At 49.6% G+C, this 22,731-nt stretch overlaps 6 protein-coding genes across 6 annotated transcripts; 3 read left to right on the forward strand and 3 right to left on the reverse strand.

Annotated features, from left to right (window-relative positions):
* Positions 1-7,547: 7,547 nt before the first annotated feature.
* Positions 7,548-9,056, reverse strand: PFICI_13620 (GPI-anchored wall transfer protein 1; the record flags this gene model as incomplete). The annotated part of the gene is made up of 1 exon (XM_007842201.1): positions 7,548-9,056. The coding sequence occupies one exon, from the start codon at positions 9,054-9,056 to the stop codon at positions 7,548-7,550; it is 1,509 nt and encodes a 502-aa protein (XP_007840392.1).
* Positions 9,057-10,133: 1,077 nt separating this feature from the next.
* On the forward strand, positions 10,134-11,736 carry PFICI_13621 (uncharacterized protein; the record flags this gene model as incomplete). Its single annotated transcript, XM_007842202.1, has 3 exons — positions 10,134-10,749; positions 10,926-11,435; positions 11,537-11,736. The coding sequence occupies 3 exons, from the start codon at positions 10,134-10,136 to the stop codon at positions 11,734-11,736; spliced, it is 1,326 nt and encodes a 441-aa protein (XP_007840393.1).
* Positions 11,737-12,318: 582 nt separating this feature from the next.
* Positions 12,319-13,064, reverse strand: PFICI_13622 (uncharacterized protein; the record flags this gene model as incomplete). Its single annotated transcript, XM_007842203.1, has 3 exons — positions 12,319-12,484; positions 12,591-12,820; positions 12,873-13,064. 3 exons carry the CDS (start codon positions 13,062-13,064, stop codon positions 12,319-12,321), a joined length of 588 nt encoding a protein of 195 aa, XP_007840394.1.
* A 3,699-nt stretch (positions 13,065-16,763) lies between these two features.
* On the forward strand, positions 16,764-17,812 carry PFICI_13623 (uncharacterized protein; the record flags this gene model as incomplete). Its single annotated transcript, XM_007842204.1, has 2 exons — positions 16,764-17,025; positions 17,079-17,812. The coding sequence occupies 2 exons, from the start codon at positions 16,764-16,766 to the stop codon at positions 17,810-17,812; spliced, it is 996 nt and encodes a 331-aa protein (XP_007840395.1).
* Positions 17,813-18,263: 451 nt separating this feature from the next.
* On the reverse strand, positions 18,264-18,732 carry PFICI_13624 (uncharacterized protein; the record flags this gene model as incomplete). The annotated part of the gene is made up of 2 exons (XM_007842205.1): positions 18,264-18,285; positions 18,338-18,732. 2 exons carry the CDS (start codon positions 18,730-18,732, stop codon positions 18,264-18,266), a joined length of 417 nt encoding a protein of 138 aa, XP_007840396.1.
* Positions 18,733-19,757: 1,025 nt separating this feature from the next.
* PFICI_13625 (uncharacterized protein) lies at positions 19,758-22,560 on the forward strand (the record flags this gene model as incomplete). The annotated part of the gene is made up of 3 exons (XM_007842206.1): positions 19,758-20,626; positions 20,687-22,311; positions 22,373-22,560. 3 exons carry the CDS (start codon positions 19,758-19,760, stop codon positions 22,558-22,560), a joined length of 2,682 nt encoding a protein of 893 aa, XP_007840397.1.
* Between the last annotated feature and the right edge of the window lie 171 nt (positions 22,561-22,731).

Consider the following 22,731-nt stretch of genomic DNA (forward strand, 5'->3'; position numbering starts at 1 on the left):
GCAAAGCGAAGCACGTGGACGGTTGTTGGGGTAGGGTTGGACGCTGGTAACTTCCGATAGCCTCGGTGGTAGTTGCTGTTGTTTTCCTTCGGTCGCCAGTCAAGACACTGCTAAGAGGAAATGGACAAACAAAAAAATGTGCAGCTCCGAATGAACCGTCCAACGAGTCTGCTTGTCGTAGCAAGGCGGCGGATCGATACGATATAACAGTACTGCTGCCAGCTGTTTTCCCTGTTTCTCGTTGCGGAATTGGTGGTGAGGCGCACGGGTCGTGTTTGGGCCTCGGAGTTTGTACTGCTTTTCTGCTCTACGCAAAAACAAGTGGCCAGAATTGAGTGTCGCAGTCGATCAAAAGACAACGCAGCAGCAACTGGTCAAACGGACCTTCAAAGATTGGAAGGGAAAAAAAAACAGATTGGAATTGCCCGTGGTTTCAGCTGTAGTAATCGGGATTGGATCCTCTTTGGGCTGCAATTGTTAACCCCCTGCCTAAAGGGCTAGCTGGCTGCCGTACGTGCTGTAGGTAGAGGACGTTCCGACACCTGGAAGTCGAATAGTTTGGAGGGAGGAGAAGGAGGAAAAAAAAGTGGTGTGCCAATTGTCCGGATTGTCTGGCTACTGAGCAAAGTGAGATGACCCAATTGCGATCGTTAAGCACGGCCGAGTACTTGGGAAGAAGCGCGTTTGATACTGGATGCAGTGCGATAAGTGCGCGCTGTTCTGGCGGTGTCGTATGATAGTGCGTGCTGTTACAGCAAGGAGGCGCCGGTTGCCAGTCGTTGGTGCTGGTTCTCCTGGGCGAGCGTCAGACTAATACCAAAGTGACAGCGCGAACGTGCGACTATCTGGACTTGGTGCGCTGTTCTTTTTTTTCCCTTTCTTTTTTCTTTTTTTTTTTCTTTTTGTTTACTCAGCGCCGACGAAGAGGGAAAAAAAAATTTGGGCTGCTGGCAACAAATTCTCCCAAGGTTTCTGCCGCGAAGTAAAGGGGGCGGGCGCTCAGATCAATGCCTGCAGCTAAGACGAGGTGGATGGAAGATGGGTACAAGCAGCAGGTGAGGTGCATATGCAGCTCCTCGTTGCGTTGGAGGGGAGCGTACCGTAGTAAAATAAGATGCCGGTTCCAGCCTGCGCAGGAAGCGCTTCTCTCAGGAGTCCTACGTTTGGCGATGGGGGTCGCTTCAAGCGCAACAAACGCTGAAGTGACTGACCGACCGACCGACTGACAAGAAGCAGGCGGGATAAGCGATTGCGATGAAGTCCCCAAGTATGAGAAGCCTCATGCAGCTAAAAAAGGACGAGAACAGAACCCGAGGGCAGCAGCACAGAGATTCGGTTCGGGAGCTGGCGAGGTTTTGTCACTTTGGGTTAAGATTAGACGGGACTTGTCGCACTGGGGCCCCTTCTGCTGATCGTAGCCGTCAAAAGCCTAGCTGGTCCTTCAATTCCAGCCCAGCACAGAATCTACAGCAGCGCTTGCGGGACGAACAGCGAAAGCTGGTTGGCCGAATTGACTGACAAGACACCCGCGCCGTTGCCTCGTGCAAAGATGATTATTGCTTTCACAACTATCGGACGGTAAAGGGCTCGAGGTGGGTGAGATTGTCGCGACACTAGTAATCAATTCCTATATGGACCCAAGATCAGGTCGGGTACAACCTGTGATGGTAGAGATGTCAAAGGGGGGTAGGTAATAAGAGAAGGTTGAGAAAAGAAGCAGAGCCGTCCAGAACATCGGTTCACATTAATCTCATTATTCCCAGCCCACAGGCTAGATGGACAGAACACGACAGACAGGGCATCTCGTTCTATCTTTACATTCTCTTCTCCATCACGCATTCAGTAAACTCTAGCACCGACACAGACAAGAGACTCTGACTGACAGCTCGAGCGGGACCTTGGCGAAATTATCTAGAATTTGGCGCCGTTTTCTGCGCCAGCAGGGGGGGCGCCATTGAGGTCTGAGCATTGATGGCAGATGGAACCAGGGCATTTCGACCCGCTAAATCAGCTCCATTTTCCCGCCGTTCGAGCCCCGATTTTCACTGCTACGTACCGCCTAATACCGTATACGCTAGCTAATGTAGGCGCGCAATTCCAGCCAGGGATGCAACCATATCGGAAAAATTGGGAACCTCTCCCAAGGTAATGTAGGTACCACCCAAGAATGGGAAGGGAAGCGAAAGAAAAGAAGGCCAGAAGCACAAAAGCACCCGTCCATGTCCTGTCCTCACCCTTGCCCCTCCCAAAAACTCCAAGAAGGTGGGAAGAAAAAAAAAAAGAAGAGAGAGAGAGAGAAGCAGGGTCATGTCATACCTACCGTCCCATTATTCTGTACTATGTGCTGCTGCTGCTGCCGCTGCCGCCCTGCCCTGCCCTGCCCTGCCCTGCATCTGCTCCCTCTCAAGGTTTCCTGGTCTTCATGCAGGTACACATCTCCATTACCGTTTGCCCAGTGTTTCATCTTCCAAGGGGAGGCTGGGTGACCATTTGGCATTACATTGCCAATATCACGACTTGCCAGAACACTGCCCAGTTGGCCTGTCTTGCCCGTACCACACTGACCACTGCCAGGGCACCACTTTCGGTGCTGCCCCCGCGTTGCTCCATCGCCGGCTGATGACCTGTATCTCTTGTGCTCCAATCGACAATTACATTTCAGGGAGCAAACACATCACTGCTTACTGACCAAATCGGTGATAATCCACTTGCTTTTCCGTTTAGGACATCCACATGCATCCGCTTGCTCCTACAATACGCATTGCTATTAGTAGTAAAGGTATTTATTTTAGTTAGACGGACACCGCCTACTTCGCCGTTACGCACCGTGGAGTTGGTCTGTTTATCCGTTGATGCGCCTTGGGCAGTAACGTAGGTAGGTCTAGTAGGCCAGTCTTTTCCCAGTCACATCGCCGCAAGGTCAGCGCCCAGCGACTTTTGGCATCCGAGTTCCCATAACCTGGCAACCTGACAGCCTGGTCCTGGGAAAGATAAACTTTCGGCCGAAGAACCATCTACTACTACGTATTCACACTTCTCATGCATGCTCGTTTGCTCATCTACTTCTTTTCACCTACCCTATTTGCACAAGCAGATTTGGCTGTCAGAATGTTTACCTGGTGCTCAACCAGGCCGCTGTCATTCATAGCACGAACCGAAGCGTCGGACTGGCCGCCACTACCGATAGATGCACTACAAGGGATGCTGTTCGAAAGAAAGAGGATCTAGTACTGGACCTGCTTCTATAGCAAGAGATTGACTGCAGACGCGTCGTCGGTTCGCTGCAGCTGTAATGTCGTATGCAGTAACACTTCCTGACATGGCCTGCACACACATACGAAACATTGCAACGAAGCAATTGGATTGAGTTTGTGCTATCTATGCTTCCTGCAAGCATTTCGTTCCTTTTCATCTAGTGGAGTTTTACACACTGCTAGCCTTGTCGCCCTCTAGAAACCGAACTCAACAGCAGTGATCTACCACCTCCGACCGGCCATGTGCGCTGGCATAATTCAAACACCGAAAATACATGGCGGTTGTATTGTCGTCTGAAGTTGCAGCCTGAATTATGGGCTGTTGCATAATAATATACCTTCGAACTATACCGAGATGCCGCTCCCCACAGGCATTTCTCCATCAAAGTTCAAAGCTCCAGTCTCTGGCCAAGCAGATCGCTGATCACCAGTTTCGAATGTTCTGACAGATCTCGTCAAGCCACCAGCCACTTAGCAAACGCACCTTTTTGTTCGATCAAACATCGACGACAGGTTTGTTAGGGTCTGCAAATCCCAATGGCGTGAGTAGTGGACCCCAGTGGAGGCTGGAGACGCCGAGGATCGAAACAACACGGACCAGGCACCTAGCTTCTTCAAGTCTTGCTTTGACGATACTATCAAGACTATCAACACCGGGTTCACCTCACCGACAGCGTCATACTCGACGACTATCCCATTATGGTCCGGCGCATACCTACTTAATCGTCAGCTCATGCCAAGAATGTCCTTGGTCCGTCGATCTCTTGTTCTTGGATACTTCCTACATGGACTATATCTCTTGCGATGAAATCATACGACGTGGATCTTGTCGGTCAGCGATGAGCTCACTAAATATTCCAGACGCTTTACTCGCCAACAAATGGCGTTTGGCATGTTGAAAATGCAGTAAATGTGTAATTTGAGGGACAACAGCACCCAAAACGGCCATTACGTATGGGCTGGCCATTTGCATTGTCCAGTTGAAATCAAATAAATGCCAAAGCCGCTTAAAGCAGTCTTGGTCCAGAGTATAGCTCTGAGCATTGGCAGCTCAACTGAAAACTAAGGCAATCCGAAGATAGGTAAAGACGGTTGTCGACTAGCATAACGTACCGGTTCCCTTTGGTCGCAGGATGCGCCAATCGATCCAAGTTCCTGTCCGCTGCTGCTAATTCGCATGGATGGGATTTTCAAACAGAAACTACTGGCGGCAGTCAAACCAAACCTCCCTCTACCTAGCACCAGCCAGATCTTGCATAAAGTCGGAGATGAACGCCCTGCCGCCCAGACAAGGATCGCTTCCCTTTGATATCCCTGCAAACCCGATGGCTGCCAAACATTCCGTCATGAGCGATTGGGCCAGCTTATTCTGATTCTGGATCATGTCGTAAGGCTTCTAAAGAAAGTTGAGCGACGTTGCGACCCGATCTTGCCGACACAACATTCACTACCGAAACCCAAATCCAGTAACAATTGCAAACTCAAAACCGAGCACTCGCATGCCAACATGCCTGCCTGCCCGACAATATTTCTAGTGACCGCTGTCTGTTCCCAACCAGCCGACCATTATTGGAGATAGTATCCATCCATGTGCGCATAGCTGGGATTTATACGCCTTTAGTAAGACTCAAATTTACCTTGGTCATGGTTGTTCATGCTGCGATCTGGTCAAGTCAAAGTGAAAAAGGGGGTTCTTTTCAATTCGACGGTACATTAAGTTTCCGTCATCATGTTCATGCCTTTGTCCCTTGCTCGTGTTGGCAGACAGGACACAATGGAAAGCAATTTCATGCAAAACGTGTGCGACTTCAATGCCGCACTCTAGATTCTCTCTGGCTAATAAGCCAGAAATATCGCCTAACCAGGCTGGCTTTAATTAGTACCAAGATTGGTCATGGCTTTACATGCACACATTTCTTCTTGTTACTATCACCCGCTTTCTTCTAATATTCCAAATTCGGACAACCCAGGCTATCGGTAAAACCCCCCATGGCAGCCGAGTTGGACTGTGTCGTCATGGTGGCTCCTCTTTTCAAGCAACACCCATGATACACATCCCCCGTGTTTCCGTGTTTCCATACATGCAGAAGGAACAAATCGATCTCAGTGTGGACACGCATGAAAAGGTCCTCCGTCCCTGACAAAATCTCTAGTGGACAAAATTTGTGGTAGTGCTTCTCGTTAGAGCACGTTGTCTTCTAGAAAGATTCGATAGATCGTTCCTGGAGGGGCCTCTGACTCGTGCGTTCATACTTTCCTAGAGCTTGGTTAATCATTGGCACCAGCTCATGTGCTTTCCAAGAAACCTTGTGTCCTGAACCTCAGAGTACCCGAGGAGATAAGTTCCAGTGCTCTGAAGTAGTTTCGTATGAGCCATACCCATACGATAGAGTTTCCCCGTGTTTTCTTTATTGGCATTGATGCCTTCTTCGATCTCGGCTTCGAATTTTACACCACACGAGGTTCCAATGAAACAAGTCATAAGAAGTTTTCTGCCAGACAAGGCTTTGCTGCCTTGGATGTCCCCCCGCACTACTAATATAATCACTATGCGCCGGCCGATGATTTGGTGCTCGGTTTGCAGAGTTGCCCTGTTCTTCCTTGTCCCCCCCTCCCTAAAGTAGGTTCTTTTGACTAACATGTACACCGACCAAAGAGAGGACCCCATCGTCACAAGGGCACCGGCTGAATGGTTCGAGTTGATCAGTATAGGGATTTGCATTGCGCCAAAACTAATGTTGACCCTATCCCTGTCAGATTGTCTAGTTCGTCGTGTTCTTGTCGACGCGTTTGTACAAAGTAAACATTACACTGCTAGTGCATCTCTCTCTTCAGCGTGGTCCATGTTTGCCCTCCAACCCGGACCTGGGTGCTGATCCGATACTACGTTGCAAAAGAGCAGAGGAGCTGCGACTAGCTGTTTGATATTGTAGATTGACGTCAAGTGAACTGAGAGGCTCACGGATCCAGGAAAGGCAATGGTCATTACAGTCACTGGCAAGTAAGTCTGTCCCCATCACTCATCACTCACAGTATACAAATGAAGCCTGAAAGAGTGAACAGAATGTCGCTTCCCATGTTTGAAACAATTTGGATTCTGGTACTCGGAATTCATGAAGATGGATGGCTTTATCCATGCAACAAACAAATTATTACATGCCATGGGATTGATGCGGACTATCTGTGTGTTCCTTAATGTAGATAAGTATATCTAAATCGACACCTTCAATCTCCTTGCGCACAAGATGCTAGTCAAACCCAACGGATAATGTTATAAGCATATATGAAGAGAAAACAACCCCGTGCCTCACCAAGGTGAGCTCCTAATGCAAAGTATCACTATCTTTAATACTACAAGATAGTACAGCCAGTCTATCTGCATACACAAACTCTCACCACCGCTTGAATATAGTCCCAAAGGCCGGCTGCAGGTCATGTTGGTCCTTGCATGAACACCAAATAGCATGCAAGCCCAAAAAAAAAAATCCCTTTCATGGCGGGGCTGGAGGGGGGAAGTTTTTGATTGGCAGACTTGTTTTGTGAAATTCGACTCTCCGGATGCCACGGAAACGATCCGCGCGTTTGGGCTATAGAGTAGATATATATGAATGGACAGACGAGGATTATCTGTAAAAACAGAGTTTTCGACGGTGGTGAACTCAACAGCTCTGATGGGGTCACGCTTCAAGAAAATTTCCTGGACAGACATGCATGACTCGAGGCGGCCATGATTGGAAAAAAATAAAATAAAAAGGTTGCTTTCTAATTTGGATATCGTTGGCAAATATTAAAATATCGTATTATGGGAAAAGTGAACCGAGAATCGGGGAGACTTGCTGACAGTTGACATTACGTGGATAGTCGACCATTTGTAGGCTGATAGCAAGAGTGGCAAAACTGTATAGACCTCGAGCTCTATCAGGTGTTTCAAAGTCATTATGCCGGTAGACCGACAGCCATGGCATTGTCGTGTCTCTTATGAGCTGGCTGTATGGTAACTAGACAGGAATACATCGTGATGAGAAACAAGAAAAGACGTAGATTGACGTCCCTCTTAAGGCAATTTGTATAAACAAATAGTAGTCAAATTGCATGGAAAAACTACAAGTTGTATCTTGTTCTTGGTCAAAGTCGATTACTGCGATTTACTTTGTGGAAATTCATTCATATTTTCATCAATGTCACACCTGATTTGTTGAGCAGATACAGAACCCGACATGTCAGTATTGAAACATATAAATTTTCTCCAATCAAGCTTTTCTATACAATATATAGGACTCTTCTTCAAATCTGCTATAATTTGATGGTTATATTCCACGCATCCAAGGCAACTGCAATGCCCGCCAGCACTGCAGAATATGCGAGCAAGATGCCAACCGCCGGTATCGGGCCGACATGGAGCGTAGGAACAGTCATGTTCACCAAGCCGGTAAGAAGGTTTGCAATCAAGAATACCGCCAGACCATTCTTGTTGAAACTCTTCAGAACCCTGCTCGTTGCCGTCTCGTATGCCTCCTTTTCTGCCCTTGCATCTTGGGCACTGTAGAATGATGGGAAAAAGACATTATCAATGAGGCAGAAGACAAATAGCTGAGCATTGTTGAATGCAACAATCCACAGTACGTAGGGTAAGTTGGCAAGACGTCGTGACACGTCCAGCCCGGCACCGCGAACTGGGTTGGTGCTGAAATAGTACAGAGCAGCCCAGACACCAGACCATGCCGCCAACGTGAGCAACAAGGTCTTTCGCTGGGAGCTGGCAGTGACTGCGCCGGTCGACTTGATTCGGCGCGGCAAGACATACATGCCAGTATCCTGACCAGCAAGGAAAATGGACAGGTAGCCGATGAAGCTGCACAGACCTTCTCGATTCATAGAGATGAGATCTGTCCGAGGAGCCAGGAAAATATATCCCTTGAGGTTGGTGCTCTCGAGGACAAATTGATAGAGGACGGCAAGAATGACGGAGAGCGAGGCGTAGCTAGGTACAACCTGAAGTATGCTCTGGAAGATGGCAACAAAGGGTGGCAGGAAGCCGAGGGTGAAGAAGAAATTCCAGTGAACACCGTACTCGGTAACGTGCTCGGCGTAGTCCAATCCCTTGACACTCAATGTCCTGATCACTCCCAGCACCAGAAGCGGGAAGGAATGTCGCAGGGAGCTCAAGAGTCGTTGGTGCAGAGGCGTGATTCTTCCTTCCGCGCGTTCTCTGAGGACAGGGCGTGCTCCAACCACACCAGCGCTGAAGACGAAGCTGCCGACGCCCAAGTCCATTAGAGACGTGCCCCATGTTTCCACCTTTGCGAATCGTCGTGGGAAGATTCGAAAATCGACGGCGAGAATGGCGAGGCATGTAAGCACCAGCATCGAACCGCGGTAATGCGTCAAGAACGGCTTGAGTGACAGGGCGCTCATTCCTGCGCCATCCTTGTCCGACTTGTTGGCACCATTGTTGACCTTGGCAGTCGGCGGAAGCTTCGGCTTCTTCTTCTGCGAGTTCTGCGGAAGCGCATATACAAGTAGGGCGGGCGAGATGAGCAGGCCGGCGAGGAGCAGCGGCGTCGATGACCACAGCGTGATGGACAGCAGCGGTGCTCCGACGTTGAGGAGGAAGTCGACGAGCAGCGAAACGGGGTTGGATGTCCTAAAAAATGACTGCTTCACCTGCAGAACGGACCACAGTAGCAATGCGACGGACGCAATACCCGTGACGACGTTGATCTCGGAGACGGGGCCGCCAGAGAGGTTGGACACAAAGTCCTCCTTCAGCTGCTTGTAGCTTTGCGCATCGGCGGCGGCCATGGTGGTGTTGGTGTTGTTTGGTGTCGCGTTTCGATTGGGGGTCGAATGTGAATTTGAGAAGAGACAGATCTAATTCATGCACTGAGAACAAGACCATGTATCATACCTTGAAGCCATGAGTCAATGAGCTTCGAAAAGACAGCTGGTCATTTGTGAATTGGACAGACAACCGTAGACGAGAAGATGCCACGATGGGGGAAATTTACAAGGCCGTCGAGCTCCCTGAAGCTCCCCTGGAGCTTACCGTCCAATCACCCATTAGCGGCCGTTGTGGGCCAAGTGGTGGTGGGCAGGGTGGGGCCGATTATATAGTGTACAGGTAACTTGTACATTTCGCAGGCGTATGGAATTTGTCTTGGTATACTCGTACTCTAATTCATTGAAGCAGCCCGAGTATACTCTGTGAGCATCAGATATCAGAATACTGAGTCACAAGTAGACATTCTTGTACATCACAGACAAAAAGTCCCTGTGCATTCTGATGCAAGGAGAAACCATCTGGGGCTTTGTCCTGAGATGCCGCCGGCAATTGTCCAACTGCTGACTCTTCGTTTGTTCAAACAACCGGGCTCAATTTGAGGCAAGAGGCTCTGAGTGGCAGCTCGCCTTTTCTTTGTCTTGTTGAATCCCTTGTCTAGCCTTGCGATCCGACTGGTTCTCGACGAATGACCTACCAAAAGTGACTTACCACAATTCACATTGGAATCCTTTTGATCTCACGTGAAAATCAGTAACAATAATTTCTTTCTAAGCATGGCTTTGATGCTTGGTGCCTACATGTTGCACCCCTTTGATATTGCTTCAACAGTGGAAGGACTGAAAGAAATATACACAAAAGAGCCATGGGACTTTTCTATTTGTTTGCTTCCCAAGAGACTTTTCTTTTCTATCAACACCCTCTCGAGCCTGGTGCTCATAATAGTAGAGGCGTTCCAACATTGAGTGTATCACGCAAACCACCATCTCTTTTATGCTGCCGTGATTCACGTATTCATTCTTTTCCTGAATATTTAAAGAACCAGTGCCTACACAATACACGAGAACCATCTTTACGGCAGAATCACTTCACCAAAGATAATGAACAATACTGCAAACACTGCAAGCAGGCCCAACTTGGAGCCTCTATGGACCAACTATCGCAACCTGGGCGGAATGCCAAAGACTGCATTCAAGCCTGCCACCAGCCCAGAAGGCATGTCATCTCCCTCGCCCATGTCTCCGAAAAGTCTACCGTCCCCAATGCATCCGACTGTGTACACTAGCTACACGACGAAACAGCACGAGCGCTCCATGGTCAACAGATTCGATTCGGAAAGGAGTCAACCGAGTTCCAGTAGCTCCGCGAAGAGTCTACGGTCCATTGAGGAGGAAGAAACACCCCTCACGGCTCGTCTCGAGAGATTCAGCATCTTGCCGCCTCTGACTCTAAAATTCGGGCTGCCCTCTCCGCCCGCGGCGCCGCCGGCTCAACTGCTCTCGCCCCGGCCAAACCGAGACTCTCTACATAGAGCGAGAACATTATTAGAGCCAAAGACTGTATCAATACCGCAGCAATCGCTGGAACCATCCTATGAGAGACTATATCGTAGGAATAGCGCAACAACAGGTGCCAGACCGCTGCCACCACCACCTCCTCCGCCACGGAAACAGTCTGTCATGGAGATTCGTGACCAACTACGGAACTGGGGCCATGGTAAGTCTTTCATTTTCTTCACTGCGTTTTTAATGACTCTATCCTTCCTATAATAACTACCTTACAAAAAAAAAAAAAAAAACGTAGATCGAGCAACATTTATTATCCAAGCATAATAAAAGGGAAGAAAGTGAAATTTTTCATCACGAATAACAGCTTACATAATGCTCCTGTAGTATATCACGGCAACATTGAAACCGCCGACGCATTTGTCATTGCTCGTTCCCTCCGGAGACAAAGCACCTCGCCCATTCACCTCAGGGCCGGCGGCGTTATTGGTTCACCCACGTCGTCGAGAGGAGCCTCACACAATGCCAACCGCCAAACGATACGAGCCATCATTCGGCCCAAGGCCCTCGAGAGGCAGTCCTTTCTCGTCCAGAGAACCTTTGACATGGACGAGTTGCGCGCCACCATTCCGGATCCCGTCCCCCATTACCACGGAGCTTTGCGCCCGTCACCAGCCTCTTTTTCGGGACAACGGCAGCAGCAAGACCGATCCGGTACCTCTTCACCCTCTCCTGCTCCCCGGTCAATGGCGGCGGCGGCATCCCGTCCTCCGAGGCCTTTGCTGGCGAGGAGGCGAAGTAGCGTTCGCTCCAGCGAGCTGTTGTCAGGGCGCGGTCGGGCCAGTGTTAGTCTAGACCACGAAGCCTTGATATGCGATCCCAAAACCGTGCCTATTCGTAAGTCTTGTATTTTCATTTCCTTACTCTTTTGTCAGCCTGAATACTCATCAAGAACACAAGGACAATGTTGACTAACCCCAAATCTTGTATATATCCAGATCTCAAGTACGCAAGAGCTTACTTCCCCGTGCTGGCGGCCCTGCTGGTGTCTGGTCATGTCCGTGAAGGCGATATCATTTACCTACCTCTGCCTCATCCCGAGGTCTGGCCGCAGACGGTCAGGTATATCTATCTCGGGCAGGATGATTTGAGCGCTGCCATGAGGGAGAATATCCTATATCTCGCCGGTAAAGTCTAGGAGAGGAAAGAGTGTCGAACTCTGACGGCCTTGTTTTGCTGCAGGCGACTCGGCGTGGTATGACGTTGTGCTTCAAAGTCGATTGGTGTTTGAGTGGACATGGGACTTCTTCATGTGAATAATTGGGGTTCAGTGGCGCTGCGATACGTATAATGAATGATGAGAAGGCTGTTGAACACCTTTCTCAAAGCAGAGATTTCCTAAAGATACCATAGACATATTGAATTCATGCGCTAGACATTTCATGGCCTCCGGGGGAAAAAAAAAAAAAAAACTTTGGTAGAATCACGCATTACCTTTCGTCAAGTATTTGCAAAGCCCTGATCAATTAAGTGATTTGTATGAGTCGTGGTATCGTGATTTGACTTTTCTTATTATTACTAGTTCATTAAGGAGTGTGTTCTAAGTTTGTCTATGCCATACGTCGTTATGTGTGTGATATCTATGTCATAGTCCCATTAATTCTGATCGCTTTTGTGTTGTTGCTCAGTCGTGGCCATCGTTTGCTTTTGTTGAATGAATTCAGGATTTTCCGCTCTGTTTGAAATTTCAAATTCTTCCCCCCACGTGCTCATCGCACATTTATGCGATGGCTGTCATCATGTACGGCTTGAGAGGCAGGGTCACAGGCGAGCACTTTACTTCGCGGTCCGAGTAGATCTGACCCAGAGTCCAGTTGGGGTTCTGGTAGGTCGTGTCGGTGCACTCGAGAGTAAGGTTGACCTGACCGTACCCGTGAATGGTTACACTAAAACGATACAAGTCAGTAAATAGCCCACCGTCAAACTGATTTTCGGAATATTGTGGGGGAGGAATGAGGGGGAAAAAGTCAATGAGGGACTAAAAATACTTACGGCCACTGAGGGTCCTGATCGGCGCAGACCCAGGTCTGGTTTACGTTCAGCGTGCCGCTGGGGCGGCTGAAGTCAAAAGTAGTCACCGCGGACGTGCCGTCGGGGCTGGTGCAGGTGTATTCCTGAGTGCCATAAAAGAAGTCGGAAAGTTGGCTGCTAGACGCGCTGCACGATGCCTTGTAGGTCAGGGCTGGGTTTGACAGGTTGAAGTTGACATATCCCCACGAGTTCTGCGGATTGGGTCAGTCAATATTGCTTGTGTATGAGGAGGATTAAACCCACTTGATGCGCTGGCGTCGTGAAAATGTAGGATGAGTGGAAGTCAAAGTCCTCAAGGGTCCAGGAAAAGTTGCCAAACGAGGCGGCCTGGCAACCTGGATTGCTGTCATAAGCAGGAGTGGTCGTCTCATAGCTGACGGGTGCAGCTACTGCCAGAGGCAGGATAGCAGCGAGTGTTGAGATGAGGCTGTACATGGTGTTTCTGTTTGTTTTTACAAGCGAATGACCCTGTGCGTGTTGACTTGATGAAGTGATTTGAAGAAGTAATGATAATGATGATGAGAGAGGTCTTTTCGGGCTGATTATGTATGCCTTGGTTGTATTGTCCACTTTTTATTTCGGGGTCCTCCTACTGGCGATGTGGATGGCGATAGAGGTTTATATATACTGCGTTCATGGTAGTATTCGGCATCGAAAGTGTCACTCTCCTCGGAGGCATCTGCCCTATGGGCGTAGCAGTCTGACGTCGATTGGACTGCCAAGACTCGTATTCCGTAGCGGGCCAGTTAGAATGTGGCGGGTGCTTTCTCTAGTCGGTAGCAAGCTGGCAAATGCTGGGTTGGTGGTTGGGGAACCAAGGGAAGATCACTGAGGAGGTGCTAGGCATAGCTACGGTAGCTTGCCGTAGCACCAATAGAAATCGGGCTTGCCGGGCGACCACCACGTCACACGAGCTTTCCTTTTATTCCCTCTGAATGTCTGTCTTGAGCAACTGGACTGCAGCCACGGCAGGCGGCTCAGATGGGCTTTGGGCCTTCTGTGGATTCCCGGGAGCCAGGGAGAGGGAGAAGAGAGGGAGACGACAAACGTCCACGGTGAATGGGAAATGGGAAAGAGCACCGTCTGTCTCCCTTGAATGGGGAAAAGCTCGAAAGTCCCATATTGAGTTGTGACTTGCATCTGTGACTACATGCGTACGCCATTTTTTCTCTATACCGCATGCGTCTTTTTGCACGAGCCGCGCTGCAACTTGACTGAACGGTCCTGCAGCCAGCAAAACCTTTTCAGGGTCCCACCACTCCCACCACAACCACCACTACCCATCAGCTTTTCTGTCTCTGCCTTGTCTGCTCTGGATTCTTGTTATCTTTGTCGCATGCAGTAGTGCAGGTTCCCCATAGAAAAATTGTTTACTTTCTACTGCAAAACTTGGCAGTGAAGCTTCCCATCGCTTGCTCATCTTGTCTTTCTATTTGGACTTGGGGAACCTCTTCTTTCGAGTTATTGCTATCTTGGGAATCGATATACAATGGCTGAAACCGAGTTTACGTCGATTTGCCTCCCCAGCACTTGCTTGTCCGAGCCGATAAACTGACTACTACCTACTGGCTTGGCCGGCTTGATTGAGCAGGAAAAGAAGAAGAAGAAAACCAACATCATCCTTAGGTAAGACAAACGGGAGAAACACCCGATGCACTTGCCCAATGACTTGCTAAAACAATAAGCTTAATATTGACGCTTATTTTTGGCCCTTGGGTGAATAGGACCGTGTGGACCCCAGGAACGCTGCCAATGGTGCATCGTCCGTTCGCTGTTCGGTCGTTTGCGGACCTGCGCTGTGCTGCTTGGCATGGTCGAACGCTGTGCAAGTGCCAATGCCGCCCGAGCCGATGGAACCATTGAATGCTTTGGCCAGGGTAGTTAGGCACTGAAGCTACGGAATAGCTGTACGGGTATAAGAAAATGGGTGTACAGATTACTCAAAACCAAGGAAGGTAGCACAGCATACACACACACACATATACTCTCACTGCACTGCCCAATGCGTGTGGATACCAGTAACGTTGCTACTTGCCATGCTTTCTCCCACCCTCTGTTTTTCTTCGTGTCTCCTCGCCCGGTTTCTGTCCAAAACTATGATGTGCATCCAGCTCTAGTTGCTTTTCGCCTTGGGCTGTCAGCTGAGCTTGTGCCGATTGAGACTGGCCGGGACAGGTAACGTCGGGCCTATTACAGTAAAGGGCGAAAATCGGATGGCGATTTGCCGCTTTGCGACTGATAAATTTAGAAACTTGGATACGATGATGGGCGAAATATTGGATCGTATTCAGCAACATTGAGATTCACCCTTGTCCGACTCGCCCAATCTCCACTTCGCGATACTTCTGCACTATACGATGCTACTATTGCACACTGCTCACTGGACTATCAAATCATACTATTCATGAGATCAGTTGACTAAGCCGAGTCAAGTTTGATCTCTTTGTTTCTTCTTTCCTCTCAACGCTGGAATGCAATGGATAAACCAGAAGACGTGTGATCGGCTCCTTGCTTGCGTGTTGGGCTGCACTCCCTTGACCGACCTGCCCATTATTTTGTGATGCGATCTGAATGTCGGAATCCGGCTTCAAGCCATGTCCTTTGCCCTGCCCATCCTCGGATCATTTGGAAAGTCTTCCAACTTTAATTGCTTCCTTTTTACCCTGCAGAAAGCTTGCGCAATCCGAGAACGTGTCTCTCAAAGTTTCTGAACAGAATGTCATTGTCATTGCATTGCGAGCTCCAATGAATTTTGCAGATGTTGGGTGTGAACCTGCATACATGAGTGGTGGTGGTTCATGCATTCGACACGGCTCAAACCCGATCCCGCTTCTGCTTCTGCAATTTTGGCAAGGCACGGCTTTAATGTGCGCAGGACGGAAGTGTCCTCGACTTGGAGACGCCGCATTTTTTTCATGTCTTACCTGATGCAAGGCTGGACGGACTAAATCGCAATCGCCGTGCTCCATCGCACTGAGCTATGCAACAAGGGCTGATCTGTCACACGTACACGAGATTTGAAGACTTATGCGCAAGTACGAGCCGAGTCGCTAACCAATGAAAATACTTTTGAAAATTATCATTCTAGAGCGCTCTGAAGGAGAGGGAGGGGAAGAAGAAGGAAGCAGAAGCCGTGGGATGGTCCTACAAAATTCCTACTACCTAACGACTTACGATCAAACAGAGTGTTACAATCAAAGACATCATGACGAGTCGGTAGCTCAAATATCAAAGATGTATAGGCAGAATCTAAAAAGAAAATGGATGAATGAGTTTGATCGTTGAATTGCTGTGCCTCCTCCTTGAACTCAACTAATCTCAACCACACTCGTGCTGACTATGCTTTTCCTTTCAGACTTGGAGATCCCCCAATGCATGAAAGCCTGCAGTCATTTTTGGTACAGCCTGCAGAGACAGGCGCAGAATATGCAAGCGCGACACAGTTTAACCTTGAACAACACAAATCTGTAATCGAGGGTGCCCCTGGTTGAAGAACCAAATGCTTGTTCCCATCCTTTGGCGCAGACCAACCACAAATCGCCGAAGATGATGCCAAGACCATGGCCATACAACGCTGCAGCCGTCTGGAAATTGGATAGAATCCCACCTCATTAAAATGTGCATTAGTCAATCTCAAAACACAATGCCTATTTTGAGCCTCAAAAATCTACGATGACCTCTGGTTATGGATGTGGATGAGCTGTCATTGAATCTCTTTTACAGCTATTCCTGCGAGCAAGGCAAGCTACCGTGGAGCCTTTCGCTGCTTCATCCATGGGACCTTTGCTTCGATTCCCATTGTCGGCTTGGGGGAAATACTCAACGACACCATCGCAGTCCGAGTTTCAATGCCATCTTGAGATCACATCATGAACACAGGCGCTAGGATGGTGACCCAGGTCGTTCTCTGCTGTTTCTATGCTTACAGCTGGTCGATGGGGGCTAGCCTGAAGCTTGGCGACAAGGCTACTACCACCATGAAGCCGTAGGAATCACCTCCTGCTGTGCCCTATGCGTCGGGGGTTTCTAAAGAAGAACATCGCCTGAGTAGCATTGATTTCTCCTCTTATTTCTGTTTTTTCCCTCAGTCACTCGTTTTCAGCCAACTTGAAGCTTGAATGCCCTGTTTCAACTATGCGGTGCAACACTTCGATAATATTGGCGGCGGCCTGGGGCTTTATTGCAGTATGGGCCGAGTCCTATGCGACCTTTTACAAGCCTACCTATCACTCAACTTATCGGACTGACTCGATATATGGCGACGCGGAAGTATTCAAGCTCGGGAGTAGTCAGGTAATCGACTTTGATACGCCATGGTCCGAATGGTCAATGTATCTTGTTCAGTACCTTCCAAACAGCGACCAAGACATTTTTGGGTACACGACTATAGTTGAGCGTAAGTAGCGACTCGAGCCCGGCCATCGACACGTCCATTAACGCAAAGCACAGAAACAAGTGGCGAAGTTCTGGCCAAAACTTTCAATTGGACAGTACAACTATACGATATAGACCTAGCGGCATCGCCAATCTTCTACATCTATCTTTACAACGATGACCTGAATGTTACAGACGATGACTACATGACTTCCAGCGCATATTTCAACATTACAGAGGCGGATACCGTGGTCACAACAGCGACTGGCACTGTCGCCGCTGCCACAGCCTCGGGAAGCCATCCCGCGCAAACTGCCATTCTCACACCTACTACGACGGCGACATCAGACTCGAGCAGCACCACTAGCAGCAGCAATAATGCCAATGGGAACAACAATCAGAACCAGAATTCTGGCGGCCTATCCACTGGCGCTCAAGTCGGTATCGGCCTGGGTGTGGGGATTTCTGGACTGGCCGCAATTGTGTGTGCTGCCGTCTTGTTCTTTTACATTAGGAGAAACAACCGGCGGAACACTGAGGCGCAGCAGCAGCTCATGACAGCCAGACCCACTGAACCACCGGTTTATCACTCTGGGTACCCATCTGGGTATCAGTCCGGGTATTCTTCTGGATACCCTTCTCCCTATCAGCCAAGTGAGATGTTGCATGACCAGCAGACAGCGTATCAACAACAGCAGCAAAAGCAGGACCAACCCGAGATGAGAGTTGCTTCTGAATTGTATGCACCGCCGCCAAGCGAATCTGCTTTACCCAACTCTCCGCATAGTCAGGTTGCTAGTTATCGCTGAGTTTATACAATCAAGAGGAAGCTCAATCCCATGACGGATAGTGGAAATACCTTGATATTTATTCATTTCTGGTGTTGGACACAACGGGGTGTGTTGTGACACGCGCCGCCAAAAAGAATGTTATGGGGATGAGGGATGCTATAGGGAGAGGTATCCTCGATGACGGAATCTGGGTTCCCATGAGTGACATCGAGCACGACTTGTAAGTGGACTGGCCGCATAGCTGGGTCCATATCTGTGCAGAGTACGCAACGCCAACGTGAAAGTTCCACATGAGGCTGGTTCGGATATGTAGAACATAATGATGTAATGAGGATTCTCTCAATCATTGGGAACAGGGCCAAAACATGACGTGCTGCTTGGACCACAAAGTCAAATTGTGAATAATTCAACACGTGAGATTCACTTGTTATTCATATTTTTCTTTTGGGTCTCTCGATTAATATGATGCTCAAGATGTCTCGTTGGAAAGTCTGTAAAATTTTAGCTCTTTTACTGATCCCCGACTATTAAAGGTATACTCACTCGACTAAATTGCCATCGGGATCTCGAATATACACACTCCTAAGCTTGGACTTTGCGCCAGTACGGTTCACAACGCCGCCACCCTCCAAGACCTCGATGCCGCTCTCGTGCAGCCTCTGCGCAACCTCGTCAACACTGTCCTCGACCAAAAAACACAGATCGCCAGACCCGGGCTGCACATTCTGGGCCTTGGGCTCAAACTCGCGGCCGCTGACGTGCAGATTAATCTTTTGCCCGCCAAAGGTCAGCGCGTGCCGCTCCTGGCCGCCCGACGTGAAAGCCGTGTGTCGCATGCCCAGCACCGACTCGTAGAACTTCACCGTGGCGTCGAGGTCCTTGACTGTCAGGACCAGGTGGTCGAGCGACCTTGTCCGGGCAATGCTGGACGACGACATGGCGGCACGGTGATGGTGGGACCAGGATAGCAGCCTGATCGTGGCTGGCGGGCGAATGTGGGTGAATTGAGAAATAGGCAACCGACCAAAAGCGACGCGTGACATTATTCCTCTCTTACTTCGGCAGGTGAGAGCAGATGGCTGATTACCAAGACCCTGAATGGTCGTGGGAGTACAAAAAGACGCTTGGGATGACTGAAGTCCGGACCCTCGGCTTCCCCGGTTCAGCTTGTGGTGCTCACTGCTGTTGTGGAATCGGCAAGTTGTGGAGCTTTTTCCTGTGCCATCAACTAAAAGTCCGTCGGGGACGTCCAAAATCCCAGACCGACGTCATGACCTATACAAATTTCGCCATCTGATAACAATAACGTGGTCGTCTATAATCAATATTGTACGTGCACATTACAAATATAGTAGACACGTGAAGCTGATCACAGATTCCTTCAAAAAACTGGATCATACTCAAACCTCGGTATTCTGAGAGCAGATCGGCCCGCCGAGCAACCCGGGTTTTGCGTCATGATGGCTTAATGAGGTTGGTTCGTGTATATCATGGCTTTAGTGTTTGAACACAGAACCTTCAAATCAAACAAAATAAAAAAAAAACAAAAACAAAGATGCATGTCGCATGATAATAGTATTTTAGTACTGTGTAAGGCTCCAAACTAATATAACATGTTTTCTAAACAAAGACCAGACTTCACATGGCGGTGGAACAGCCCTGAAGGATGACGGGGTCGGGCCCAACAATGCCCATCCACGGGCGCTGAACGCTAGCTAGCGAGCCGCCGACGCTAAAGTATTCCTAGTGACAAGAGCGTTCTTTTGAAACCCGACTCCCAGGGCTGTCGGGTTTCTTATTTGGATAAGAAAAAAAAAGTTTTGAATGACTTACCGCAAGGCCCGAGCCGTTATGACAATCCAGCCACATGGGATCTTATATGTAGATACGGAGAGCGACTGACCGAGACCCGGGTCCCTCCTTCACCTAGGTATATTCGTCTTGTCCACTCCCATATGCGAGAATGCATTTCCGAAAGGTCAAGTCCGACGCACCGGGAAACCTCAGCATTGGTGAAGGGCTCAACAAGACAACCAGTCACGTCAATAACGACGGCTCAACGACGGTGCGTTTCCATAGAGACGCGTCCGAGATTGCAGCCTTCTTTAAGCGCATCCACGACAATACCGCTTCCCAGCAGCCTGAGAGAAAGGTCTTTGTGCCGCGCAGGGGCAGCAGCGCCGTGTATCTCGACGACAAGCAGGATGCCCCCTCTGCCGGCCGCGCCGCCGCCGCCGGCCCCAGGCTCAATATTGCTATTCACATTGTGGGGTCCCGCGGCGATGTCCAGCCATTTATTCCCATTGCCAAATTGCTAAGCCAGCCTCCATACAATCACCGGGTGCGAATATGTACGCATCCAGTATTCAAGGATTTTGTGACGAACCAGGGATTGGAGTTCTTTAGCATCGGTGGTGATCCTGAGGCGCTCATGGCCTACATGGTCAAGAACCCCGGTCTGTTCCCGAGTCGGGAGAGTCTCAAAGCAGGTGATATCCGGAAGAGGAGAAAGGAAATGGGGGCGATTCTCGAGGGCGCCTGGCGGAGCTGCATCGAGGCGGGCGACGGCATGGGAGAGAGGATCGTGGCGTCCGATGTCCACTCGGCAGCCGACTTGTTCATTGCCGATGCCATTATTGCGAACCCGCCTTCCATGGCTCATATTCACTGCGCCGAGAAGCTCGGTATTCCCCTTCACATGGTATTCACAATGCCTTGGTCCCCCACGCATAGTTTTCATCATCCTCTTGCTGCTATGCAATATGGTCAAGCCGAAACTAGTACCGCCAACTATCTCTCCTTTATCATGATGGAGCTCCTCACGTGGCAAGGGTAAATCAAACGTCTAGGATCCGTATTCTGCTTGGATTAATTGCTGACTTGATAATCCAGTCTTGGCGATGTCATCAACAAGTTTCGTACTCGGACCTTGAAACTTGACCCAATAAGCCCTTTATGGGGTCATCAGCTACTATCGCGATTGCGCCTACCTTTTACATACCTCTGGTCGGAATCACTAATACCAAAACCAGCTGACTGGGGTCCGCATATTCAGATTGCCGGCTTTTCATTCTTGTCCCAGGCCAATTCCTACACGCCACCACCAGATTTGGTAGAGTTTCTCAACGCTGGGCCTACACCGATTTACGTTGGTTTTGGATCTATCGTGGTCAACGATGCGCAGGCCTTGACCAAACTGATATTTGAAGCCACTGCAATCGCTGGCGTCCGAGCCATAGTATCCAAGGGCTGGGGAGGAATCGGGTCAGAAGATGTGCCTGATAACATATACATGATAGGAGACTGTCCGCATGACTGGCTTTTCCGACACGTTTCAACCGTCGTCCACCATGGAGGAGCGGGGACAACAGCTGCTGGACTCGCCGCGGGCAGTCCTACCGTGGTTGTTCCCTTTTTTGGGGACCAGCCATTCTGGGGACAAATGATCGCAAGAGCTGGTGCTGGCCCGGAACCGGTCCCCTATAAAAAGATGACTGCAGAAACATTGGCAAACAGCATCACGTTTGCATTGAAGCCAGAGGTTCAAATCGCCGCCCAGAAAGTGGCACAGCAGATTGCCGAAGAGGATGGAGCGTGTAATGCCGTCAAAGATGTCCTGAATAGGCTGGACTCTTCTGATTTGCGCTGCGATATATGTCCAGATCGTCTGGCCGTGTACAAACACAAGAACACGGGTGCACATCTCAGTCTTCTCGCAGCGTATTTTCTTACCAACAAAGGGATCATCAAACTGAGCCAACTAGAATTATTGCGCCACAAGCACTGGTACGTTGACGAGGGAGCAGAGAGCGTGTCGATAGGAGTCGTTGCGGCTATGAGCGGGTTATTCCTCGACATTGCTGTGGCATCTCACGATTTCGCAAACCGCATCAGAACAGAACCAAGTCAAATACCACGCCGGAGACCATCAAGTCACTTCCGAGTCTCGTTGGACATGCCTGGTGGCGTGTCTGCGAGCACTGACGATTCTTCTGGCGATCTATTACCGTTTGCCCACTTTACCCCCAAGCAACTCGAGAAAATGGCCAAGATCATGGCTCGCAAGCCGCCAGAAGATACGCAAGCTCTGTTCAAAGGCCCATGCCCAGGTGACGCAACCTCTGGCCTGCGGTCCGAGCCTACCTGGGTAGAGCGCATGTGGTCAAAGGGTGAGAAATCGCGCTCTCACCTTGCGGCCGAGGCATGTGGTCGGTACGCCGCTGATCTCACGCGTGCGGGGTTGAAAGCGCCCGTTGCGCTCTTTTATAATGTTGCGAATGGCTTTCGCAATTCCCCGTCCTATCTCACCGGAGAGTTGAATGTGCGCAGGCGCGGTGAGATTAAAGGGCTCAAGAGCGGATTCAAGACTGCCGGCAAAGAATCCGTCCTTTGCTTTTACGATGCCTTCAGCGGTCTTGTCCTCCGTCCCTACCGTGGCGCCAAGGCCGAGGGCCTTAAAGGCTTTGGCAAGGGAGTGGGCTTGTCGCTCGTAGGGTTTTATTCGGGGCTGGGCGCAGGTACGGAGATTGACAACTCTTCAAGTCATATCGCAAATGCTAACAAATTATTCTTCTCTAGCTATCTTTAGTCTCCCAGGATATTCTCTCAAGGGCATTGAGAAAAAGCTGGCCAAGCACCGGCTTACGGAGCTCAAGGCCGAGGTCTTGCTCATAAGGATACGACAAGGCATTGAGGAGTATAATCTCGCCACCGACGACGAGAGGCAACAGATTGAGGAGCGATGGAAATCTCTGTACCCAGAGTAAGGGCACCTTCCTTTTGCGAGTCGATGCGCATCGATTGCCGAGTCATTGCTCGGCAACGAATATGAACGACCAAATCCGCCGGTACATGCCATATTTGAGTAGATATTGCTACTCTTTTCCAAGAGAAGGACTGTAAAGTAATGTATTTAATGACCAAAGTCGAACCGCCAC

Source organism: Pestalotiopsis fici (assembly GCF_000516985.1).
Source record: "Pestalotiopsis fici W106-1 unplaced genomic scaffold PFICI_Scf_11, whole genome shotgun sequence".
Classification (NCBI taxonomy): Eukaryota; Fungi; Ascomycota; class Sordariomycetes; order Amphisphaeriales; family Sporocadaceae; genus Pestalotiopsis; species Pestalotiopsis fici.